Source organism: Chenopodium quinoa, unplaced genomic scaffold, assembly GCF_001683475.1.
Source record: "Chenopodium quinoa cultivar QQ74 unplaced genomic scaffold, ASM168347v1, whole genome shotgun sequence".
NCBI lineage: Eukaryota > Viridiplantae > Streptophyta > Magnoliopsida > Caryophyllales > Amaranthaceae > Chenopodium > Chenopodium quinoa.
In genome coordinates this window covers 1055855-1066701 of record NW_018743021.1, presented here as the reverse complement: position 1 = coordinate 1066701, position 10847 = coordinate 1055855, and the positions used below count along the sequence as shown (strand labels likewise).

The 10847-nt window shown below is 31.2% G+C and overlaps 1 protein-coding gene across 1 annotated transcript; it reads left to right on the top strand.

Annotated features, from left to right (window-relative positions):
- Window positions 1–5669: 5669 nt before the first annotated feature.
- LOC110730174 lies at window positions 5670–8498 on the top strand. Its single transcript, XM_021909951.1, has 4 exons — window positions 5670–5894; window positions 6031–6231; window positions 6910–7125; window positions 7687–8498. The coding sequence occupies exons 1-4, from the start codon at window positions 5892–5894 to the stop codon at window positions 7978–7980; spliced, it is 714 nt and encodes a 237-aa protein (XP_021765643.1). The 5' UTR covers window positions 5670–5891; the 3' UTR covers window positions 7981–8498.
- Window positions 8499–10847: the final 2349 nt, after the last annotated feature.

The window sequence follows — 10847 nt, the reverse complement described above, 5'->3', positions numbered from 1 at the left end:
TTCAAAATATCCTTACCGTGATCTTATAATGTTGTAATGCACAAACAAAAAAAAATAAAAAATAAAAAATAAAAAATTAATATGTTGTAATGCATGAGATAAGCATTTGGAATATTTCAAATTTTATAAAGGATCATTTATTATATTTATTAATTGTGTGTATATGATTTGCATCCAATATGGAGATCATTTTTGAGGACCAATTGGACTTGTCCCCTATAATAAATACTTGTATAAAAAATTATACGTAGTTTAAAAAAGGGGTCAGTTCTCAATATTTTTAGTACTTACGGAGTAGTTAAGATGGTCATCGTTAATTGAGGTTAGTTTTTTTTAATGAATATTGTCCAGTATGAATAATAAAGGTCAATATGTTGATAGGGTTATATTCAATCAATATAATGACAAGTTTCAATAAAGAGAACTATGTTAAAAATTACTCCATAGATTACTATTTAAAATTAGGGTCATTATATTCAATATAATATTAGTTGCTTGTGTACTTGTGTGCGTATATTCAATATATTATTGTGGACTAGGTCCAAGTAAGTTTTTTTTTTTTTTTTTTTTTTTACTCCCAGGAGTATTATAAAAGAGCTGAAAGGTTTCAAATTTTATCTACCTTGTTATGAAGATTTTGGACAATGTTACCATTGGATTTGTAATGAGGGATCGGTATAAATGTAATCAAGCTCCAATGATTTTATATGAATAATATAGTCAACTTTCTTATTCTGTTTTATGATCCCATAATCATATATAAATTCATTCATTGTTCACATCTCTTAGCCTGATTATTGTAGCCAAGGAGCATAACGGCCCTGTTCTCATACGTTTATTTTCAGTTCAATTCATTTCAGCTCCTAATTTCCTTCTCTTATAAAATATTCATTTCACTTCAGTTCATTTCAACTGAGTTCAGTTCAATTCATAGAACAGGCCCTAAGTGACGTAGTTGAAAAGCGATTATATTGGATTATTGGTGTCACCCACAAAATGTCTAACTAATAGAACCCAAACATTTTATCCTAAAACTATCCAAAATTTTATTTAAATTAAAACGCTAAATTATCCTAAAAATTCTATCTAAATTCATCCAAACCTTTTCTATCCTACAAAAATATATCCAAAAAAAATTATATGTATAATGGTAATAATTAATTATTTCATATGTAGCTAAAACTTAGCGAAAAATTAAAATATCAAGTGTCGCTATATCATAGGTACAGACCCGTACGGTCTTATTTATTTTTGGTATAATGGGAGGTGAATGAAGTATTTTGTGTGTTGTTTGAAACTCTATGAGAAACTTCTACCGGATAGTATACAATAATTAAACCTTAACTTGGAGAACAAGATGTTTCATTCTCTAAAATCTTTTAAATATATCCCATATACTCTTGATATTATCGCCTTATAATAGACTAACGTATATAAAAACATTGATCGGATAACCCCTGACCAAGTAACTCCAGCCACATGACATGACCATGATTAATTTAATGCCTCACATCCCCCAAAGGAAGAAAAAAAAAGGTTAATTTTTAAATTACCACCTAAAAATGTAACCATTTTCGAACTAACTACACGTTTAATTTTTTATTTTAAATTACCACCCTTAAATTAAATAAATGCTCAGATTACCACCATTTCAAAAATCCGGTAAATTTTCCGTCTGTAGGCCTCATCTAACACTTATTTTGACCCTTTTGACTAATTTTCCCCCCGTTTTTCCTCTTTAAAAACGCTCTCTAAACTTTAATTCACATTTCCTTCACAAAATTCTTGAATCAGTTAGCCAAATCATCATCAACCGTTTGTCGAAGAATGTAGTGTATTTGTCTGATCTTGATGGTGTGCTTGATAATATTCTGTCTTTGTGTAGTGCTTTTACGGCTTTTCTTGGTCTCATGTTAAAAGGGATGGCAATTGCACATCACCTTGCTAAGCTAATGCCTTTTGGTGTAGAACAAGTTTGGGTTAACCATTGCCCGGAACAGGTTGCTCCTTATGTACTCTCGGATAGTTTGTCCATTAATTAATGCATTAGCTTGTTTCTCTTAAAAAAAAAAAAAAAAAAAAAAAAAACTTTCCAAATTTCTGCCTTCTGTTCTTTTGATATAAGAGGTACAATAGCAACTAAATTTTCTAATGGAATTTTAAGCATTTGACGAAAAATTGTTAAAAAGTCTTACAGATTATTATAGGCTATTAAGAAATAAGAAAAAGTTTATGTCAACTATCGAGTTAAGGCATTATTTCTTATGCTATAATGGTACTCCGAATATTTTTTTCAAGCTATACCAAATTTGTCCTTTAGAAACACAGCATTGCAGAAGTTTGAAAAATTGAATGCATTGCATTAGAATTCTTTCCAAGGGACCATGACACAGAAGCTAACTTGTCAAATTCATATTGCATTTAGCTTTTGAAAGTATCTTGTATAATAGTGGAGACAAACAATATAAACACATTAGTTAAGACTTTTCAATTTTATTCTCCTAAATGCATCATCAATTATTCAACTATAATGCATGTAAACTTGTAATATTTACATTTAGGATGATGAGTAATACAACAAACCACGAATCCAAATATAAGTTGCTGACTTTGCTACACATAAAATTATAAATACGAATTATAGTGTTGAGAAATAGACCCAAATTAAAGAACTTAAAACTAAGTAGGACCGTAGGAGAATAGGGAGGAAATGGTATGTGTATATGTATATACTTTTTTGACAAAATATATATGTTTATACTTGTAGAAGTATAATTTAAAGAATCATTATTTAAGTCAAAATGTGCATCTACGTCAAAGTGTTTATGTTGGTGATTATCTAGCAATAAATCAAGTCTATTCGAAAGTGAATTACCATTGTCTAATACTTGTAATCCGTATTAGTCTTTTTTCAGGCAATGGGAGAGGGAAAATTATAATATTGAATGATAGAGAATATATCAAAGGCCATATCCACAAAATCATGTGAAAGTAACTAATTATCATTAAGATATAAAGCTAGATTCCATTATGAAAACCAAACTCTACCTAAATGAATGGCTCATATGTATTGACTCAATAATAAACCCCTTGTAAAATAAAATTTTAATAAATCAAATGTATAAAAAATTCTAAAAAAAAAAAATCAACAACAGTACACAGTAGACCAGCAAGAAAATACAAAGTGTAAATTATACTTATTTTTCTTTTAGTATATTCTCTTCCATAGACTCCATCAATTAAACAAGAACTGTGGGCCCCACTTCATCATTTTGGCTCATTTCTTGCCTACAAACCCAAATTTTAATTAAATTTAAGGATTTAATTATATATCAATTAAATTTGTAACATGAGTTTAGGCATAACTAACTATAGCGTGCACATTGTGCGCTTTAGGCCATCTAGCCAAAGCCCCTCACGAATCAACTCAGCTCGAGTTAGCGGGCTAAACAATGTGGGAGAGTGGAGAAAATATAAAGGAATCTCATCTCCAAATTGTCACTAATGGAGATTGAATGTTTAACGTCATGGTTGGGAAATAGTTGGAAGGTTTTCTCATTTTTACTAGACTACCTAAAGATTAATTTTATGATATGAATTATAATGAGGAGAAAGTAAATATGCTTGTATAAATAGTGTATATTTATGTACATACTGTCAGTGGCGGACCCAGGAATTTCCGACTGGTGAGTCACAATCGATAATCAAATATGTACAAAAAAATTTTTACCAAACAACCAAATAATAGTACTAAAAAATACATCTAAATATTCAAATAGTACAAAATACAACCAAATGTTCATATAATACTACAAAAGACAATTAAATAGTAATGCAAACTTATTACAATAGTTCTCGACGAGTTTTCATGTTTTGATATCGATTTATGATATCTTCCATACTAACATTCAAAAACAAATCATTCTCCAAATAAGTAATTAAACAATCATTCAACATTTGAGTTGAATAATGAGATGGAGATGAAAGTTGTTCACTTTCTTGAGGTGGAGATATAGTTTGTTCATTTTGTGTTGGATGTGGAAGAGAAGTTGGAGTAGGATTCTTTTTAGCAAAGAAGCTAGTAATGTTTTGCATTTCATTTAGAATGTGTTTTCTCTTCATTCTGAAATTTGAATAAATATTCAACTAAATCAAGCAATATTCCCCAAGAAAATTATTTACAAAGATCATCCAAATAGAAAATTGACAAGATTACGGAACTTCCAATCTAATATCTCCACTAGTCTATACGGAACTTCCAGTCGAATATGCGACTAGCACCACTAAGCACTAACCAGTCCACACTGTAATCTAATTATAAATTTATAATCCTCCTTACACTAATACTCTAATAGTCTAATTGTTGTCTTATACAATGTCCGGCATCACATATTCACAATTGCACATGATGACATAAACAGATAAACTAATAAGTTCAATTTAACAGTCAAAACACAATTTACACAAATAATGCAAATTTAATGAACATTCACCGTATATACTAATTTTAAGAGACAAGTAATGCAAATTTGATCAAAAATTCACAAAAAAAAAAAGAATCAATTGATGATTACCTACCTTGCTAGGCGGAGGCGGTAGGCGCTGATTGAGGCGAGCAGCGGAGCAGGCGGAGCAGCACTGCAGCAGGGCCACGGCCAACACTCAGCAAGTCATCAGCACAACCCCCACAGGTGGCACAACAGTCAGCAGCACTGAGGCGAGTAGGCGACGAGGCGTGACCGCGTGAGTTAAATTGCGTTAACTACAAATCAACCAAAGTTTAAACCAAAGTTTAATAAAATTAACTAATTAGACTGAATTAAATTGAAGATTAGAAATTAAAAATAAAAATTAGAAATCAACTTACTAGGCACTAGCGATTTCGAAATGCGAAGACTAGAGGCGCTGAGGCGAAGAGGACGGAGTCCACCGTCCACGGAGACGGAGCAGGCGACTGCCGACTAGACGGAGACGGAGCAACCAGATCAACAGTCGACAGAGAACGGTGGCTGGGTGGAGAACTGGAGATGAAGCGAAGAGGCGAAGAGAACTAGAGAAGAAGGCTAGGGTTTGAACTTTGAGGAAGACAGTAACTCGGGAAGACGGGAAGCTAATGTTAGTTTTTTTTTTTTTTTTAAAAAAAAAATAAAATAAAAAAATAACTAAAAAATTTTTTTGGGCCCTGGTGAGTCACTTGACCCACCAGGCACAAGCCCAGGTCCGCCACTGCATACTGTTACCAAAACTTGAGCCAAATGCCAATAATTGAACACCTAATTTATCCATAACTTTCACTAAATAAGATTTTATTTTATAATATTAATACTCATAAATAAGAGAGAAGTCATTATTAATAAAATTATTAGGGTTGATATGATCAAAGGACATGAAAATGAAATGAAACAAAAATAGTGGGTATATAAAAAAAACAGAGCTAAGGTCGGTTCTTCTCATGACTTCCTTGCACAAAACGTATCTTCATTATTTATTTTTATTTCCTTTTACATTTTCATCCTTTTTTGTTTTTCTTAAAAAAAAAAACAAAATACCAAAAATAATTAATAAAATATTTAGGTTTGGTTCCGAAGCTTAGGGTTTAAAGAAAGGATAAGCACGACTCTTCTTCTCTGTGCTTTTATATAAAAACTTGATCCTACGCCATCTACCACCTTCTCCTCCTTTCATTATAATTAAAACCCTCCTCATTTTCTCTGCCTCCACTCTCTCTTTAACTCTTTCACTTCATTTCTCTCTCTAAAAAAAAACTCTCATTTTCTCTCTCTAAACAAGAATAATAGCAGAGTACTCTGTTTTCTCCCCTGTTTTTCAAGCTGGCGATCGTTAATCAAGAATCCGCTGTTCGTGAGATTAAACCCAAGAATCGTAGAATCATGGTACATTTTTCCCCATTTTAATTATACCCTTATACCTAATTTTAATATTATTCATCAATTTCATTATAAATGTAGGTTTTTTCTTTCATTTTTTCGCTCATTTTTTTGTTTTTTTGTATTGAAATTGTGAAAACAGGGTGCTGGTGGTCCGGAAGATGAAGACTTTACTCGATGGCCGCCATGGTTGAAACCTTTACTCCGTGAAAAATTCTTTGTACAATGCCAATTTCACGCTGATTCTCATAAGAGTGAATGCAATATGTACTGCTTAGACTGTATGAATGGCGCTCTCTGTTCGCTCTGTCTCTCTCATCACCGTGACCACCAACCTATTCAGGTATAATTTATTCATTAATTCACATTTTAACTATTCTTAATCACAGTTTTATCATTTGGATTTTTCTGGGTTTTCATTTAAATGTTGTTAATCAATGGTGTTTTAATGTTTTTGGTGTTACATTTTATAATTTGGGGTTTCCCAGTTTCATACTCAATTGGAGGAAAAAAAAAAGCGACTTTTCTGTAAATGAATTTTGATTTTTGGTTTTTTTTTGGATTGTCAATAATCAAAAATGGGTATCTGATAATTCCTCTTCAAAACTTTATTTTTTATTGTTTTGAAAAAAAAAAAAAAAATCCCCAAATTGAGTCGGTTTAATTTTCAAATGGGTTTTTTCTGGGACATTGCATTTCGTGTGATAGTTTCAACAATTGTAACACTCTAAGGCATGACATTTAATAAATAAGACTAGTTCAATTTATTTCATCCAAATTTGTGCATTTTACTTTACCAGAAATAGGACTTTTTGGGTACAACATTAAACTTTTCTCAAATTTTTATCAAAGTAACTTTCTTGCTCTCCAAGCATTTACTCTGCAAAATTTCGTCAGTTTTTCTTGCTTACCCTCAACAAATATTGTTGACTTGTACTACTGTGGTAGGCTGTTCTGCCACCAAATTTTCTCTCTCCTCTATAATTTTTCTTAATTTAATTTTTAAAAATTAATTTTACAGATTCGAAGGTCTTCATATCATGATGTGATTAGAGTGAATGAAATTCAGAAAGTGTTGGATATAAGTGGAGTTCAGACATACATTATCAACAGTGCTAGAGTTGTGTTCCTAAATGAAAGGCCACAACCTAGGCCTGGTAAAGGTGTCACCAACACATGCCAAGTTTGTGAACGCAGCCTTCTTGATTCCTTCCGTTTTTGCTCTCTTGGTTGTAAGGTAATTTTTATTATTCACATTGCTAATTACTCGTATTAATTAATTAATTAATAAATCGCATTGATGTACTATCATGATATCGATTGATCGAGTTGATTACATTATCTATGCAATGCCGAAAATTGAATAATTAGTTGTTGAATTGGATTAAAACTCGTGTTATTGGTTTTTTTCAAGGGTCCGAACCTAAATATGTACACCTTGGTATACCTAGAATGGGTGGTTAATGAATGACTTTGGTAATGTATCAATGTGGATTTTATTGGTTTAATTAATTTATTTGTTGACAATCTTTGTTGATTTGAAATGTGAACGGAATAAATCAATTTTGATACTCTAAAACGTTTTGAAAGGGGATTTCTTTGTTTTGATTTATTCAGTAAAATTGATTGATTTTGCTACCTTTAATGATGGGTACTGTCTAGTCTTGATATGGAAAATGCACCAATATTGAATCATGAGATTTGATTTCTTTGATTTTTTTTTTTTAATAATGCTTTTTAAAATTTGATTAAAGGCTTAAAGCAATGGTTTTGATCATGAATATTTATTGTCTAACAGATTGTGGGAACTTCAAAGAATTTCCAAAAGAACAAGAAAATCAAACGGGCAATGGGGTCAGATTCGGAGGACTCGTGTAGCACGACGAGCACGACCACGAGCCACCACCAGTCCCCTCGGCGTGGTAGAAATGAGATGATGATGGACAGCCACAACAACTACACCAACAACAAAGTGGTGCAAAGTTTTAGTCCATCAACACCACCTCCAACAGCAGCAAGTTACAGGACAGCCAAGCGAAGAAAGGGTATTCCACATAGAGCTCCTTTTGGTGGACTAATCATAGAATATTAAAACTAGCTTTTAAGTCCTTAGTCTCTAAGATAATTGCTCTATATATTATATCCCTTTTTTATACTTGAACTAGTTTTTCCATAGTGGTCCACATTCCTAACGCATTGTGCTTTTTAAAAGCCAATGTTCGGTGATCTTATAAAATCACCCTCTTCTCTATATGTATATATAACAATGATGCAATAGAAAGTTGGAAATATATGGATAGAAATGCAAATAAAATAAGAACAAAAAAAAAAAAATAAAGTACTTTGTGTAGTTGTGTGTAAAGAAAATAGGTGCAATGATAATAAAAGTTGGGAAGAAAATTGTATGTAAACTATTTAGGTATTGCAAAATAGTATGCTTTTTTATTTTTAGTGTATGGGTTCATATATGGTGGGAACTGGAAAGTTAGGAAGAAATGTACATATTTTGTTGTTTTTGTCTCGAAAAGGATGGGAAATATGTACTTCTTACTTATATGTTGCTTGTAAATACATGGAATTGTGGAAATTATTGAAGTGCTTTTTTTTTTTTTTTTTTGATTATTCTTTTTTATGTTTTAATTAGAGTTATCTTAAGGAATGAAAATTTCGTTTCATAATACTCCATAGTAGTGAAATATATCCAATAATATATCTAATGGGTTAGAATGTTAGATGATTATCATGGTATGCGTCATAATGTGTACATCTTTTATACTTGTATAAAGTTGATCAAGTTCGCAAAGTTGACTAATAGTCAGTATTTGATTAATTTTAAGTGAGGTAATAATTATCTTGGAAATGGTACTGATAGTCCTATCCAAACAGTGGTGGGGTCCATGGCGGCTGACCCGTGGAATGTGTGAAGGGGTACGTGGCAAGTGTTGATTGGGAAGATGGTAAAGTTAAGTGTGTCTTGATTCGTGGTATCCGGGAACTAATTAAGGTCGACCGCCTTGAGCAGCCAATTAATAATAATAGTGGTGAATTTGGTATCTATATTATGGGCCGTTAAATGGGCTTTTTTTTTTTTTTTTTTTTTTTTTTTTTACCATTCACACTGGGCCCACTCTTAAGATGTTTAATCGAGAAGGAATGCGATTGAGTACTTATCCTTCCAATTTCATTTATGGCTAGTGGGATTTTTTTTCTTTTTTGTTTTTGTACATGCTGCAACTTGCTAGCCGTATTTCGTTAGTGCTAGTTTATTTCGTTACAAATCACTTTCCATTTTTGCCAAATTACTGTTGACAATGATATGTCAATATAATGTACCAATAGTTCTTATATTGATTGGTACGGTTGTAGTTTGCTTGATCAATCTCTCGGTTGTTTGTTGGTTAAATTTTTTTGTTGTATCTGTAAGCAAGCGTTTCTGAATTATCCAAGGATTATATGAAGTAAACTTTAATGATTTTGTTCGTCCATTTCATTTTACTATTTAATTTAAGTATGTTTAATAGGTTTCTACTGATCGCTTGATGAGTTGATGATACTGTGTCATTTCATGTTATCGTTTAATAATCAACTTGTGGTTAATGGATTTCTGAAGATGAATTGCAAACAACTAGTGAATGAGAATTACTGCTATAACAACACATCAGATATGTATAAATTTTTTGGAAGATTAATAAGATCTTTGATTGATAACAATATTGAAGTGGGCCGTCAAGCTAAATTGCTATTTACCACATGGTAGTAAAATCACGAGCGTGTGATAAGATTACCTTTGACCTGAAATAGAAGTTGAAGGTCATACTTTGTTTGTACCCACTCTTAATTTAGAAATTCAAAAGACATTTATTGCGCACATGAAGAAGGTGGTTGATGTTGTCAAAGGATATCTCATATCAATAGTGTGATGAGCTTCTAGAGGTGTTTTGTTTTAGCATCTTCAATGCTTGTGCTTCTTTAGATATGGTCGGAATTGGAAAGTTTGGCAAAACATTAGAGGATTTAAGTGACTATTAAAGTTTAATTAAATTAAATCAAATATCTAGTGCTTATTTTTGGTAATTTGTCTATTGGAAAAGAGGCTTGAGAATTTGAGATCAATTTAAAATTTTAGTAGAGTTAAAATTTGAGTCTTTTTTTTTCATGAGAAATGATTGTAAAATTGAAACCTAATTGAAAGCAATATTTATCAAATTATTGTTAAATGGACTTACTTGCCAAAAGTGAAAAAATAGACAAAAATGAGTTATTAAAATATCTTATGTTACTTGCACTATCATATAACTAAATATAACTAATACGAGTAACAATTTTTCTAGACAGGTAAAAGAGAGCAAACGATTCATATATATTACATTAAAATGATTTCTTACTAGTCTCTTTGCCGCCTAATTAACTATTTTATTTTAAATATACTTCATATGAGTTATTACTGAATATTTTATTCTTAAATTCCACAGATTTAAATGTTAAAAACAGAAAACAATAAAGTGGATTAGTTACATTTAACGATTCCTACACGTACGGTACACCTTGAGCTAGAAATTAAAAATAGAGACTTAAGTGACAATGACAAAAACTCATAATTGTAAGGTGAGCTTGGCCTTTATATTTTGTCACTTAGCCTTAATAATGCATGACCCACTATACCTATGAAATGTATTATTAAGAGCTCATTTCTTAGAAAGTGCTAATACACCACAAACAAACAAAATATGAAAATTAAACATATTCTAATAAATAACATGATTAAAAAGAATCAAATTAAAAAACAAAAAAAATCCTTGTCGACTTGAGGATTCTAGTGGGTTCACCCAAATGACACGATTAAGACCCAAATGTTGAATTGGATTTATCGTTTATGTCATCTCTAATATTTACATAGTATATCTTTATTATACTATTCTTAATAATTGAAAAAAAAAAATTGAATGACATGTAAAACTT

What these genes read in the sequence shown, in the direction of transcription:
- LOC110730174 (XM_021909951.1), top strand. An exon ending in GTGACCACCAACCTATTCAG is followed by an intron (nt 6,232 to 6,909) that starts GTATAATTTATT and finishes TTAATTTTACAG; the next exon opens with ATTCGAAGGTCTTCATATCA. An exon ending in TTTGCTCTCTTGGTTGTAAG is followed by an intron (nt 7,126 to 7,686) that starts GTAATTTTTATT and finishes ATTGTCTAACAG; the next exon opens with ATTGTGGGAACTTCAAAGAA.